This window comes from Stenella coeruleoalba (genome assembly GCF_951394435.1).
Source record: "Stenella coeruleoalba genome assembly, chromosome: 9".
Classification (NCBI taxonomy): Eukaryota; Metazoa; Chordata; class Mammalia; order Artiodactyla; family Delphinidae; genus Stenella; species Stenella coeruleoalba.
In genome coordinates this window covers 64,296,972-64,313,565 of record NC_137155.1, presented here as the reverse complement: position 1 = coordinate 64,313,565, position 16,594 = coordinate 64,296,972, and the positions used below count along the sequence as shown (strand labels likewise).

The 16,594-nt window shown below is 36.7% G+C and overlaps 1 protein-coding gene across 2 annotated transcripts in view; it reads left to right on the top strand.

Annotated features, from left to right (window-relative positions):
- The window catches only part of MATCAP2 (microtubule associated tyrosine carboxypeptidase 2), a gene marked incomplete at its 5' end in the record, with an annotated part of 94,568 nt that overhangs the window by 866 nt on the left and 77,108 nt on the right, over positions 1–16,594 (top strand). The window contains one exon of one of the 2 annotated variants that reach the window (XM_079931086.1): positions 4,708–4,777. The exons of the other annotated variant lie outside the window; for it this stretch is intronic. Within the exon in view, the coding sequence (XP_079787212.1) occupies positions 4,708–4,777 (70 nt within the window). The remainder of the gene's footprint in view (positions 1–4,707; positions 4,778–16,594) is intronic. 2 annotated transcript variants of the gene reach the window in all.

The following is a 16,594-nucleotide window of genomic DNA, read 5'->3' as shown; positions in this document are numbered from 1 at the left end:
TTTTACAGCTAAGAGAAGGGAAACCCTGAGACATTAAGTGACTGGCCCAGGAGAAATGCAAATCCCATTCTCAGCTCATAGCCTGCCTTCCACCGCTGAATCAAGCTGTATTTCATGATTATTCTCTGTAGATTACTGAGAATTGTAAAGTACGTTTTATAGTTACTGTATCAGATTCATTTCTTATTTAGTAAGTCTGTACTAGGGCTTGTTATAAAGACAACAAACAGGTTTGGACTTCTTCATCTGTAACAGAGTAGATTGCTGAGTGAATGCCCAACGGCTGAACAGGCCAAAACTATTTCTCCCAAGTAAGAAGCTTCGGTGTATTTAATAACGTTTCCATCTTAGCAGTCAGTAAACATTACAAAAAGTATTTCACTAATAATATCTCTAATTTGAATTTTGGTGCTATACGTTGTAATGGAAAGAATTCTGAGTGTGGGATAAGAAGAAATTCCTTGAGGTCTTGGCTCCACCAAGACCATGTGACCTTAGGCTTTAGGCAAATCATTTAACTCAGTATTTCTTAGACGTTTCTGGGGAGTCATAGACTCCTTTGAAAGTACAATTAAAGCTGAAAAATGCCCACTCAATCACAAAATGTTTAAGATGTGATTCCATGAAGTTCATGGTCACCAGGTTAGCCTCTTTGGATGTTAGTTTACTCATCGGTAAAACAGAAATAATCATCTGCCCTGCCAGTCCTCAGAGTTGTTAGGAGGATCAGGTGAAAAATTAAAAGAGATCCAAAAGTATTCTGTAGTAAGTAATAAGCCCCTATCCAAGTGTTTGCTGTATCGAATTATTAATATTTAACTCAAAATATGCTACTTATGAACCAAAGAGAAAAGCCACTTGAATTTTCTTCCAGTGTTGGACCAGAAAGTGGTGGGTGTATTGAGGAGTGCGGGTTCAGGAGGAAGTTTACGCGACATTGGAAAATGAGTCAATAGAAATTTATGAAGCCGTGAGCCTTCCGGCTTTGGCCTCTGTGAGCCTTAGATTCTTTATGACCAGATCCTAGTCAAGACTAAAAGAGATAAATACAGCAAGTCACTCAATATAACTACCCAAAACATTTAGTTTATCTTTCTTCACAAACCCCCTGTCTTTACCCTGATGATGATAATAGCAAACCACCACACAATAGCTGAAGTTCGTTAAACACCTACCATGTGCCCGAAGCTGTGCTAGAGACTCAAGTGTACTCTCAGAATACTGCAACTGTCTGCTAACAGTTTTCCCTATTTCCCTTCTTACCCTCTGATAGTTCACGCTTCACTTTATAAGCTAGAATTACTTTTCTCCTCTTGAAAATTGTGTTATAAAATATTTCCACTTTACCAAAAAATTAATGAATGGAACAGATAACTGTGTACCCACCACCTAGCTTAAAAAATATGTAATTTTATAATTGAAGTCTCCTGTGTATTCCTCCTTAATCCCATTCCCCAAGGGTAAAACTATCCTGATTTTCATGTTTATCATTCCCATGAAATGTATGTACTTTTATTACATCTACATATATATCCATATCAATATATGGTGTTTTACATAAATTTTATTTTTACTATAAGTAAAACTTTCTGCAGTTGGTTTCTTTTCTGAATATTCTCTTTATGAGATTCATCCTCACTAACAGGTATAGCTGCATTTTATTCATTCTCACTGCTGTATTCTATTGTATTAATATACTTGTAATTTATGTATCCATTATCCTGTTAATGGACATTTAGCTCATTTCCAGTTTTTCATTCCAAAGACCCCATGATGCCATGAATATTTTTATGTCTCCTTATACATACATGCAAAACTTTCTGTAGAATAATATACCTAGGAAATAGAGGATCATTTCAATAAATATATTTCAATATTATTGCCAGATATTAAAAATAAATTGCTCTTCAAAACGATTGTAACAATTTGTATTCCAGTCAGCTTTAAATGAGCATGCCTGCTACTCTAGTGCCTCCCTAGTACTCGGATACTTTTTAGATTCTGTCATTCTTGTTTGTATGCATTTATCCTATTACTAATGGAAGTGAACATTATTTCATGTGTTTATTGGCCTTTAAGTTTTCCTTTTCTGTGAATTTCAAATTCACATCCTTTGCCCATTTTTCTATGTGGTTGCTTTTTCTTATTGATTTGTAGGCTTTTGTTGTTTGTTTACTATTTTCCGGGAAAATAACTCTTTTTGGTTTTTTGGCTGGCAAATATCTTTTCCTAGTTTATGGTTTGTCTTTTCACTTTAGGATGTCTTGGGTGTACAGAAATGTTTCCTATTAATATAATTAAATATATGTATATTTTCCAGTAGGGTTTGTGCTTTTTATGTCTCAAGAAATCCTTCCCTTTCCCTATCCTGAGGTTGTAAATATATTCTCTCATATTTTCTTCTAAAAAGCATGCGTTTTTCATGGTTTTGTCTTTAAATTATCTGGATTGATCTTGTTTTTTGTTTGGATAACCAAATGTCTTAGCAGCAGTTATTTAATTGTCCATCCTTTCCCCACTGACCTTAATGCCACTTTTGTCATGTACCAACTTCTCCTGTATATGTAGGTCTATTTAGGAGCTCTTTATTCTGTTCTACTGTTCTACTGTTTATACTGTTCTTTATTCTGTTCTGCTGGTTTATTTGTCTATTCCTCACCCAATATCGAACTGTTTTCATTATGTGTTGATATCTGATAGGGCAAATTAAAAATTGACATGGTTAATTTTGTCCCCTTATTCTTCCATATAAATTTTGGGGTCAGATTGTCAAGTGCCACAAAGGAAAGAAAAATCCTCTTGAGATTTGTCATTGGAATCGTACTGAATTTATCAAATAATTTGGAGGAAAATGACATCTTTGTGATATCAAGCCTTTCCATTCCTGAACATGGATATATCTTCATTAATTTAAGCCTTCTTTAATATCGTCCAAAAATGTTTATAATGTACTTCCATAAAGATCTTTAAACTCTTTAATTTGTTCCTATGTATCTTTTTTGTTGTTATTGCTTTTATAAATGGTATCTTTTAAATTATATTTTAAAACTGTTGATATATAGGAACATGATTATTACAAACCTATTGAGCAATCTTATTAGTTTTAACAATTTATTCATAGAGTGGGAGCTTTTTAAAATGTAAATTTTATGGTGTCAATTTCTTGTTTTGAGCCAGTTTATGTCTTCTGTTGCAATTAGAATAATATCCAAATTCCTTATCGTACCTACAGGGCCCTACATGACCTGAACCTTGCTTGCCTCTCCTAGGATCCTAATATTCTCCAGATATCACAGTACTCTCCCTTCTTTTTCCCACTAGTCTCCAGCCTCATAGGACTTTTTTCTAGTCATAAAAATAGGCCAAATTTCTTCCTGCCTCAAGAACTTTCCATCCCCTGGATATTCGTAGATCTACCCATGGCAGGCTGCTCATTAATTGGGTCTAAGCTCAAATGTGCTATCTCCTCAAGAAGACTTGTTTGATCAGGTGGCCACACCCCTCCTCTCTCCCCACCAAGTCATGTTCTATCCCATTACTCTGTTATATTTTCTTCATTGCATTTACCACTTAACATGGGATCATTTTAGATATGTGTTTAAGTTTATCATCTACTTCTTCTACTAGACTGTAAGCAATGGAATGGCAGGGCCTTGTCTTATTGGTAATTGTAACCTAGCAGCTTCAGGGCACACGAGTTCAGTAGATATTTGTTGAATGAATGAATGTAAGATAACTATTATTCCTTTTTTATAGATGAAGAAACTGAGGTGCAAAGAGGCTAAGTGATTGCTCTAAGTCCATCACCTATAATTTGAACCAGATCTGCCTGACTTCAAATCCTGTTTATGATCTTGACATTTCAGTTAATTTATTTATTTTGATCACCAAAGACACAATAATGATGTAAATGTGCTCTTGAGCTATATCGAAAGTGCTGAATACATAGCAACCATGTTTTTCTCTTAAAATTGTTTTTAAAAAAATTTTAACTACTAAGTTAGGAAGGAAAACAAATATATTCACATGATTATTACCATTTAGTTATACAGTTTGGCCTAACGATGATAGTATTCTGAATCATCAAAAGTGTCTTCTCTAGTTATTCAAATAAAAACCACAATTTCTCAAGTTATTTAGGTAAAGACCACAGCTTATTATATTAATTTAAGAATAGGATCAAGGCTATGCACTCTAGAGCCCGCGAGCCACAACTACTGAGCCTGTGAGCCACAACTACTGAAGCCCATGTGCCTAGAGCCCATGCTGTGCAACATGAGAAGCCACCGCAATGAGAAGCCCGCTCACTGCAATGAAGAGTAGCCCCCACTCACCGCAACTAGAGAAAGCCTGCGCAGCAACAAAGACCCAATGCAGCCACAAATACATTATTTATTTTATTTATTTATTTATTAAAAAAAAAGAATAGGATCAAGGCTCTGAAGAAGAGATAACTAGAGATTAAAGGTAGCCCTAGTAATGAATATTTGCTCCTTCTAAGATCCTTTTCAACAAAGGAAATAGTAATCATGTTTTCACAGATAAAATTGATGGAAGGCTGAAAAACACAAAAAGTCAAAAACATTTACTTCAATAAGGACACTCCATATGTTATGTATGTGCAGTTACTTTTTCAAAGTATATTCACACACATTCTCATTTCATTCACAAAATAAAACAATGACCTAAATATTCTTATTTTTATAGGAATCAAAAAGGCCAAGATCTAACCATAAGGCAGTGGCAAGAAGGATTAAGGTCAAGTTCTCTACTTCAGGTTATCTGGCTGAAGGGCCACTTTTACACATTCATTATAATGAAGAAATAAGAACTATCAAAAGATGTTATATACGTGTTACTAAAGGGCTGTTTTATTTGTTACAATATCTCCTATTAATGGTCACTAGCATCACATTTTAAGGGTTTTAAACAGTTTTAGTGGTCTTTAGCATCAGATTTTTTTCTTTTCTAAGTTAATCAATGCAAATGTTTCATATTCCAAAGTGAGGAAAAATAGATTGTGTGTGTGCTTTCTGACATATTGTACTGTTTCCAAAAACCCATGCAACTACAGTCATATTTCCTTTATTCAGTAGAGTATTCTCAAAATGTATACAGCTCTAATCTCCTTTTTACTTCCTCAAGTGGTTAATACGGTATTAAGGGAATTCATATTTAAAGGACCATGGTAAATCCTTTCATAAAGACGAAGAATTCTTTTATGTACTTATTGCACTATAATTTACATATGCTATCTTTACTTTTCCATACCAAGATTTCTCAAAGCTATATTCACAGAACCTATTTTTAAATTTTTTAGCAATCCCATATAAAAGAAAAGTAGCTCTTAAATATTAAAAAATAGCAGAAGTCAATGTTTCTTAAACATCAAAATCTCTTTATTGAACATCAAAAATAAATTCTTCTCCTTTTATTTTTTGGCCATGCGGCATGTGGGATCTTAGTTCCCCGACCAGGGGCCGGACCAGGGACTGAACCCGTGCCCCCTGCAGTGGAAAGGAAGAATCTTAACCACCAGACCGCCGGGGAAGTCCCAAAATCTTCCCCTTAAGTTTGAAACAAGAAGGTTCATTGTACTCCACTGACATCTGTCATGAACTTCTTTATCTTTCAAACACTTCAAAAATTTCTCTTCACATACTCTTTCCAGACCTTGGTTCTTCCCCTGGCGCATTAGCCCTTCTAAATGTTGGCGTTCATGACATCTGCTTTCACTCTCTGCCCTGCTTCTCACAGCCTGACACCATCCACATTCATCAGCACCATTCATGCCTGGCGGGTACTAAGCCCTCAAGAAATGTTTGCTGATGAATTCTCAGTGACCACAGCCTCCTACGCTCTGACCTCACCATTCCACAAACCTTCCAACTCTACTGACCTCCACCTCTCTTCTGCTTGTCCACCACATATATGGCCACACTTGGACGCTAAACACAACCAGGAAGTGCTCCATCTCCAAGATTTCAAATCCCCAAACTGGCTTCTGATTGTAATCTAAAATCCTTATCTTTTCTCTACTGCTGCTCTCGCCTACTTAACCTGCAAGTCCCCTCTAACCCTAACCTTCAGTTTATTCTCCTTTCCCAACTTTTGGTCAAATTTAAAATGTCACAGTTCATTTGTAGCCATGCCTATGTATTAGCCCTGACTTCCTACCCTGCCCTTTTCTATGAGGCCACATGCTAAGTATTTCATCTATTCTTAAAAGGTGGCCAAGCAAGTTTAAAAAAAAAGGTAGGAGCTGGCAGGGATCACCTAATTCAGCCCCCTAAAATAGCAGATGAGGAACCAAGAAGATTGTGACTAGTCAGAGATTTCCAGAACCTGTCATTGGCCCTTCCCAGGTCTCTTCCCCAAACACTGCCCAATTTTGATCTTTTCCTGGGCTGGCAATAAGCAGTACAATGCTCATGAGGCTAGGCAGCTGCACCAAGATGCAGCTCCCAGTCAGCCATGTGATCGGGGGGTAAACAACCAAAACCCATACAACCATTCTGTTTTTCATTTCCAGTACAGTACTCACTAAATTACATGAGATATTCATCATTTTATAATAAAACAGGCTTTGTGTTCATTTTGCCCAACTGTAGCCTAATATAATTGTTCTGAGTATGTTTAAGCTAGGCTAGGCTAAGCTATAATGTTTGGTAGGTTAGGTGCATTTAAATGCGTTTTTGACTTAGGATGGGTTTATCGGGACATAACCCAATCATAAGTTGAAGAAGATCTGTGTGTGTGTGTGTGTGTGTGTGTGTGTGTGTATATGTGTATAACTTTGTTGGCTTCTTTTCCTCTGCCTCACAACTAAGTAACTAAGAACTTTAAATTCTACCCTGGGTGCTCTTGTCTACCTACACACACACCCCCAGATGATCTCATCAGTTCCATTGACTTAAAATACCATCTGTATAGGGCTTCCCTGGTGGCGCAGTGGTTGAGAGTCCGCCTGCCGATGCAGGGGACACGGGTTCGTGCCCCGGTCTGGGAAGATCCCATATGCCGCGGAGCGGCTGGGCCCGTGAGCCATGGCCACTGAGCCTGCGCGTCCGGAGCCTGTGCTCCGCAACGGGAGAGGCCACAACGGTGAGAGGCCCGAGTACCGCAAAAAAATAAAAAAAATACCATCTGTATACTGATGGTTCCCAAATTTATTTCTTTGGCGTGATCTCTTCCTTGAACTCAGAACACTAATATCCAACCACCTATGTGAAATCTTGACTTGGACTTTTAACTGGTGTATTAAACTTAACAAATCCAAAATGGAATTTCCCCACTAAACCTATTCTTTCCCCAATCTTCTCCATTTCCATAAATGGCACCACTGTCTACCCAGTTGCTCAGGCCAAAAACCTAGGGGTCATATTCAGTTCTTTCTTCTTTTCCTCCTACTCTATCCACATACCCAACCTACCATCATCTCTGCCTCCAAATATATGCTTTACTTCTCTCCCTCTCTGTAGCTTCCATTCCACTTTAAGCCATCATCACCCTCACTGGACCTACTGCAAGAGTCTCCTGTCTGGTTTCCCTGCTTCCACTCTCATCCTCTTATCCATCGTTCTCAGAGCAGTCAATGCGATATTTTAAAAAAAAAAAAAAGCCATATTATGTCACTGCCCTGTTTTAGTGGCTTCTGATTGTACTTGGAAAAAAGTCCAAATTCCTTTCCTTAGCCCCTGCTACCTCTGAAATCTTTTCACTTTCCCCCAGCTCACTGGACTCCAACCGTGCTGACCTTCACATAGCCCCAGGATCAGGACAAGATCATTCCCATCCCAGGGCTTTTGCCTTTGCAATTCCCTCTACTTTGAATGCTTGTCTCCCCCGCCCAACCCCGCCCCAAATTTCTCATGGCTGACTCTTTCTTATCCTTCAAGTCTCAAAAGTCACTTCCTCAAAGAGGCTTTTCCTGACCCCTCCGTACCCCAAGTCACCATGTCTAGTATACTTCTCTGATTTACTATACTTCATAGCACCTATTTGTATCTATTACATCATTTGTTTACTTGACTGTTATTTGTTTCTCCCACTATAAGTTCCAAGAGAACTGGGACTCTATCTGATTTACTCACCACAGCATCCCTGATGTACGCGCACAAGGACTGCCCGATATATGTATATCATATTTACATATGTGTGTATGCACTACCAGTAGTAACATAAATACTTAATAAACCTCTGTGGAAGGAGTAAATTAATGCATATCTTGATTTCTTCAAAATGTAATTAAGATAGGCAATATTTTTGATGTCTGATTAATAAAAAATATCCTTCCTCCCTCAGTCATTTACAATAAAACATCCTATCAAAAAAATATCACAGGGTTTCCCAGGATTTTTGTGCTGTCCTGACTATTTTCAATGAGGTGAAAGGCAGAGGCAGTTTCACAAAGCATTCTTTTATTTGGCTTCCACTTCATGTTTTTCATTCTCCTGAAAAAGACATACTGAAAACATTCCATTCTCTCAATACAGACATCCCAAAAGCATTCAAACTGCACTGAAAAAAATTTCTTAAAGCTACAGAAACCAACTTTCCCTGGCTCTTTTTTTCTTTCAGAGTCAAGGAACATTGTTTATAGCTGCCCTGAGGCTTCCTTTAATGCTTGTTAGAATCTGGGATGTTGCAACCAGTTTCTCTGTTCTTTTATAATGGCAAGCTGCAGATTAATTTTCCTCGATTCATAAATTTCCAATGACATAGAATGTTGTAAACTGTTTCCAAGAGAACAGGGAGGAAAGTGAAAAGTATTTTCTAGAAGACTCTCCTTCCCTTATGCTTTTAAACTCTCATCTGAAATGTAAAAGTAAACAAATTATTTTAATGTTCTATTTTTTTTTTAGTTACTGAGATAACTTCTCCTTAAGGAATTAAATTTTTTCTCAGTTTCAAGCATAATATATACTTGATCTGCTCTCAACAAAATGAACTTTTTCTATAGAAAGTGAAATATTATAGTTATTTGTCTCTCCACCAGCACTAATAATGCTTATTAGCAACCTTCTCCAGTCTTCACCATTCCTCTTTCTTGGCCTTTACTACCCAGCTTAATGATCAAATGTGTTCTAAGCCTTTAGAAAGGAAGATGTTGATCTTTTTTCTTAAAAAAAAAAAAAAACCCATCCTCTCTTACTACAGAGATGTTTTGACTGACTTCTTTTGTCCTGAAACTCCCTTGACTGTGAGTAACTTGCCATGTATCAATAGTTTGTACATGGAATATACACATTAACATATGAGTTAATTAAACAAAAGTTACTGAAAAAAATAAGAAAAATATAAGTTATTTATCCATAACATAAAAATCACACCACAGATTAAAAAAACCCAATATTTCTCTGAAAATATCTATTTTCCTATCATTTTTGTATCTAAAATTTAATGGAAATCATCATTAAGGAGAATCAGAAATTGAAATGATCCACAATACAGTGCTGGTAGTGAACATAAAAATACCATTAAAAAAGTGAAGTATAATGCTGTGGTAGGATAACTACAATAGCATTCTTGGTTATTTTTGGAAAACTTAAGTTTAGTAAAACTTTAAAAAGGGGGGACGTGTATCCTTAGAGATAAACAAATTATTAAAAGCAGTTTTAATACTTCTTAACTTTATTTTGCAATCGGTGCTTTGAAAATGGAGTTTATATAGAAACAGGTATAAAGGAAAGTTTCTCAAAAAGATGGAATTGTTCATTGTTCTGGCAGATATGTAAAAACAATGCTGACTCAAAAGCAGCCAAGTGGACAGCTGCAGATGCCTTACCCAATGGAAATACTAAACAGGCGTAGCACGAATCAATAATTAACAAAGTAGATGCACAAAGCTTGATGAGGATGAATAATTGCATAGGCTGGAGTGGTAAAAGAAGCTTATAACAGTACTAGTTTTGTAAGAAATTAGATAAACTCCTTGTTTTCATGAATTTGTTAGCAAGAGTACTTCAGTGCCTAATAGTACACAAAGAATATCTTTTTTAAATTCTTTGAATTAATTGATAGTCCCCTTTATATAGTATTTATCACTGAAGATGTTTATAAATCGAAATGATCCACAAGAAAATACTGGTAGGGTGAACATAAAAATAATTTTTAAAGTAAGCAATGAAATAATATTCTAGATGGGCTAACTACAGGAGCATCAAATTGTTTATTTTTAGAATTCTTAAGTTTAACGAAATGTTGAAGAGGGAGGTATACCTTTAGTGTACATCATTTTCTAACTTGTGTTATATGTGTGTGTGTGTGTGTGTGTGTGTGTGTATATATATCCCTCCATGCATGTCAGTAAGTGTCTTGAGGATAGTTATTGTGTCTTTTATGTACTCTAAAAGCACTAAGCCCTGTCTCTTGTATATATATAAATAGCTCTGAAATTAATAAAATAATACATCTTGGTTTCTTCAAAATATAATGAAAATGGACAATCTGATTACCCATGCTTTAGTAAAAACATCCAGAGTAAATTCTTTAGATGCTGAACATATAACTTGGAAACATCTTTTAGGAGTCTTTATTTTTTTGAGAATTACAGTTCTTAAACTGTAGTGACTTGAAAAATTAGAAATTTGCAGAGGTAACAGAGGTATTTATAGCAAACTTGGAAAGCAGTTTTCAGAGTTTAAGGTATATAAGGAAGTTAAGGAAGGTATGTAAGGAAGTTAGGTATGTAAGTTTCATTTACATGCTTTTTCCTTAGGACATATGTTGCAAGAACAACTGCTCTTCTGAATGCAAAGGATTCATTGCTTATTACTATATCAAGTGTTTAACCTGAAGATGTGTTCCTTATCTACCTGCCCATTCTATATCATTTCTATTTTTCTTTGAATTATCATTGAAAATGCATGCTTTCTATTATCTACTTATTCCTTAACTTACAAATAATTGAGTACATACTGTGTGCTAGACATATTCTAGTTGCTTTAAGTATAGCAGTGAACAGTCAAAAATCACTGCACTTGTGGAAATTTTATTCTAGAGATGGAGACAGACAATAATCAAGATAAATCAGTAAGATTTCCTGTAGCACATGATGTGGGAAGCTGCCTCCGCCAGAGACTTAGCATTAGGAGTGAGGGGGTAAAGGAGTTTGGGGGTGTGCAGAAAGAGAAAACGTGTGCACACATACCCTAGGAGCAGGAACATCTTCCCTAGCTTCGTGGGATTCTCCTCCCAGCAGAGCAATGTGTAAAAGGAAATCTTGGGGCTTTGGTCTATCGAAATTGCTCATCTGGGTGATTCTTGAGCACCACCATCCAGAAGTGCTGGCGTCCGATGTATTTTCCTTTGCTTTGCAAAGAAGAGTCGTGAACTTCAAAACCCTCAGAGATGGATTATAAATCCTGCTTTGCAGGAAAGGAAAACCCTCCATCCTTGGCCACTGGCCACCCCTCTCCAGAGACCCTGCTATCGCCCAGGCACTCCAAGCCAGAAGGGGACACTTTGGGAATGACCGTGCTCCACGGAGGGACAGAGCCAGCCCCCTGCTTCTCTACACAGAGCCTCGTCCACTAAAGCTCCAAAAATCAAAAACTGTAATTGCCAGAAGAATCATTAAAAACAAAACAAAACAAAAAAATAGTCCAGCCACTAACCTCATATGCAAATGAAATAAGCACTCTGGATCCTGCATTGTGAGCTCCTTTCCATACCCTAATTACCTTTGAAGCCCATATTTTTTTTCATTGAACTTGCATCTCTTTAAGACACAAGATTAAAACAAAATACATGCTTTATTGGATTTTAAATGATCTTCCTTTTATTTATCCTTCATCTTCCTTATGTGGATATGCAAGCGAGAAGACCCGACTGGATATTCCCAACATGTTCACTCAATCTGTCTGTATAGAGTTTTGGCTTCTACAGAGCAAGCCGTGTGATTGATAGGGTCTTGGTGCTCCAGCTGGGTGTGAGGCCTGTGCCTCTGAGGTGGGAGAGCTGAGTTCAGGACACTGGTCCACCACAGACCTCCCGGCTACACGTAATATCAAAAGGTGAAACCTCTCCCAGAGATCTCCATTTCAATGCTAAGACCCAGCTCCACTCAATGACCAGCAAGCTGCAGTGCTGGACACCTTATGGCAAACAACTGCCAAGACAGGAACACAACCCAGCCCATTAGCAGAGAGGCTGCCTAAAATCATAATAAGGTCACAGACACCCCCAAACACACCACCAGATGCAGTCCTGCCCACCAGAAAGACAAGATCTGGCCTCATCCACCAGAACACATACACCAGTCCCCTCCACCGGGAAGCCTACACAACCTACTGAACCAACTTCAGCCACTGGGGGCAGAAACTAAAAACAACAGGAACTACGAACCTGCAGCCTGCAAAAAGGAGAGGCCAAACACAGTAAGTTAAGCAAAATGAGAAGACAGAGAAACACACAGCAGATGAAGGAGCAAGGTAAAAACCCACCAGACCAAACAAATGAAGAGGAAATAGGCAGTGTACCTGAAAAATAATTCAGAATAATGATAGTAAAGATGATCCAAAATCTTGGAAATAGAATGGAGAAAATACAAGAAACGTTTAACAAGGACCTAGAAGAGCTAAAGAGCAAACAAACAAGGATCATGAGAGATTACTACAAGCAACTACATGCCAATAAAATGGACAGCCTGGAAGAAATGGACAAATTCTTAGAAAAGCACAACCTTCCGAGACTGAACCAGGAGGAAATAGAAAATATAAACAGACCAATCACAAGCACTGAAATTGAGACTGTGATTAAAAATGAACAACACAATAAATGAAATTTAAAATTCTCTAGAAGGAATCAACTGCAGAATAACTGAGGCAGAAGAACGGATAAGTGACCTGGAAGATAAAATAGTGGAAACAACTACTGCAGAGAAGAATAAAGGAAAAAAAATGAAAAGAATTGAGGACAGTCTTAAGAGACCTCTAGAACAACATTAAATGCACCAACATTCAAATTATAGGGATCCCAGAAAAAGAAGACAAAAAGAAAGGGACTGAGAAAATATTTGAAGAGATTATAGTTGAAAACGTCCCTAATATGGGAAAGGAAATAGTCAATCAAGTCCAGAAAGTGCAGAGAGTCCCATACAGGATAAATCCAAGGAGACACACACCAAGACATACTAATCAAACTATCAAAAATTAAAAACAAAGAAAATATTAAAAGCAGCAAGGGAAAAACAACAAATAACATACAAGGCATTCCCCATAAGATTAACAGCTGATCTTTCAGCAGAACCTGCAAGCCAGAAGGGAGTGGCAGAACATATTTAAAGTGATGAAAGGGAAAAACCTACAACCAAGATTACCCAGCAAAGATGTCATTCAGATTCAACAGAGAAGTTAAAACCTTTACAGACAAGCAAAAGCTAAGAGAATTCAGCACCACCAAACCAGCTTTACAACAAATGCTAAAGGAACTTCTCTAGTCAGGAAACACAAGAGAAGGAAAAGACCTACAATAACAAACCCAAAACAATTAGGAAAATGGTAATAGGAATATACATATCGATAATTACCTTAAATGTAAATGGATTAAATGCTCCAACCAGAAGACATAGACTGGCTGAATGGATCCAAAAACAAGACCTGTATGTATGCTGTCCACAAGAGACCTAGGGACAAATACAGACTGAAAGTGAGGGGATGGAAAAAGGTATTCCATGCAACTAGAAATCAAAAGAAAGCTGGAGTAGCAATTCTCCTATCAGACAAAATAGACTTTAAAATAAAGACTATTACAAGAGACAAAGAAGGACACTACATAATGATCAAGGGATCAATCCAAGAAGAAGACATAACAATTGTAAATATTTATGCACCCAACATAGGAGCACCTCAATACATAAGGCAAATGCTAACATCCATAAAAGGGGAAATCAACAGTAACACAAACATAGTAGGGGACCTTGACACCCCACTTTCACCAATGGACAGATCATCCAAAATGAAAATAAATAAGGAACCAAGCTTTAAATGATAACATTAAACAATATGCACTTAATTGATATTTATAGGACATTCCATCCAAAAACAACAGAATACAGTTTCTTCTCAAGTGTGCATGGAATATTCTCCAGGAGAGATCATATCTTGGGTCACAAATCAAGCCTTGGTAAATTTAAGACATGTGAAATTGAAATTGTATCAAGTATCTTTTCCGACCGCAGCTCTATAAGACTAGATATCAATTACAGGAAAAAATCTGTAAAAAATACAAACACATGGAGGCTAAACAATACACTACTTAATAACCAAGAGATCACTGAAGAAATAAAAGAGGAAATCAAAAAATACCTAGGAACAAATGACAATGAAAATATGACGACCTAAAACTGATGGGATGCAGCAAAAGCAGTTCTAAGAGGGAAGTTTATAACAATACAATCCTACCTCAAGAAACAAGAAACATCTCAAACAACCTAACCTTACAGCTAAAGCAATTAGAGAAAGAAGGACAAAAAAAATCCCAAAGTTAGCAGAAGGAAAGAAATCATAAACATCAGATCAGAAATAAATGAAATAGAAACAAAGAAAACAATAGCAAAGATCAATAAAATTAAAAGCTGGTTCTTTAAGAAGATAAACAAAATTGGTAAACCATTAGCCAGGCTTATCAAGAAAAAAAGGGAGAAGACTCAAATCAATAGAATTAGAAATGAAAAAGAAGTAACAACTGACACTGCAGAAATACAAAGGATCATGAGAGTTTACTACAAGCAACTACATGCCAATAAAATGGACAACCCTGAAGAAATGGACAAATTCTTAGAAAAGCACAACCTTCCGAGACTGAACCAGGAAGAAATAGAAAATATAAACAGACCAATCACAAGTAATGAAATTGAAACTGTGATCAAAAATCTTCCAACAAACAAAAGTCCAGGAGCAGATGGCTTCACACGTGAATTCTATCAAACATTTAGAGAATAGCTAACACCCATCCTTCTCAAACTCTTCCAAAAAATTGCAGAGGAAGGAACACTCCCAAACTCATTGTATGAGGCCACCATCACCCTGATATCAAAACCAGACAAAGATACTACAAAAAAAGAAAATTACAGACTAATATCACTGATGAATATAGATTCAAAAATCCTCCACAAAATACTACCAAACAGAATCCAACAACAAATTAAAAGGATCATACACCATGATCAAGTTGGATTTATCCCAGGGATGCAAGGATTCTTCAGTATAAGCAAATCAATAAATGTGTTACACCATATTAACAAATTGAAGAAGAAAAACTATATGATCATCTCAACAGATGCAGAAAAAGCTTTTGACAAATTTCAACAACGATTTATGATAAAAACTCTCCAGAAAGTGGGCATAGAGGGAACCTACCTCAACATAATAAAGGCCATATATGACCAACCCACAGCCAACGTCATTCTCAATGGTGAAAAACTGAAAGCATTTACTCTAAGATCAGGAAAAAGACAAGGATGTCTACTCTCACCACTATTATTCAACATAGTTTTGGAAGTCCTAGCCACGGCAATCAGAGAAGAGAAAGAAATAAAAGGAATCCAAATCGGAAAAGAAGAAGTAAAGCTGTCACTGTTTGCAGAAGACATGATACTATATATAGAGAATCCTAAAGATACCACCAGAAAACTACTAGAGCTAATCAATGAATCTGGTAAAGTTGCAGGATACAAAATTAATGCACAGAAATCTCTTGCATTCCTATACACTATGATGAAAAATCTGAAAGAGAAATTAAGAAAACACTCCCGTTGACCACTGCAACAAAAAGAATAAAATTCCTAGGAATAAACCTACCTAAGGAGACAAAAGACCTGTATGCAGAAAACTATAAGACACTGATGAAAGAAATCAAAGATGATACAAACAGATGGAGAGATATACCATGTTCTTGGATTGGAGAATCAACATTGTGAAAATGACTATACTACCCAAAGCAATCTAGAGATTCAATGCAATCCCTATCAAACTACCAATGGCATTTTTCACAGAACTGGAACAAAAAGATTCACAATTTGTATGGAAACACAAAAGACCCCAAATAGCCAAAGCAATCTTGAGAAAGAAAAATGGAGCTGGAGGAATCAGGCTCCTGGACTTCAGACTATACTACAAAGCTACAGTAATCAAGGCAGTATGGTACTGGCACAAAAACAGAAATATAGATCAATGGAACAAGATAGAAAGCCCAGAGATTAACCCACGTACATATGGCCACCTTATTTTTGATAAAGGAGGCAAGAATATACAGTGGAGAAAAGACAGCCTCTTCAATAAGTGGTGCAGGGAAAACTGGACAGCTACATTTTAAAGAATGAAATTAGACCACTCCCTAACACCATACACAGAAATAAACTCAAAATGGATTAAAGACCTAAATTTAAGCCCAGACACTATAAAACTCTTAGAGGAAAGCATAGGCAGAACACTCTATGACAAAAATCACAGGAAGATACTTTTTGAAATACCTCCTAGAGAAATGGAAATAAAAACAAAAATAAACAAATGGGATCCAATGAAACTTAAAAGCTTTTGCATAGCAAAGGAAAACATAAACAAGTTGAAAAGGCAACCCTCAGAATGGGAGA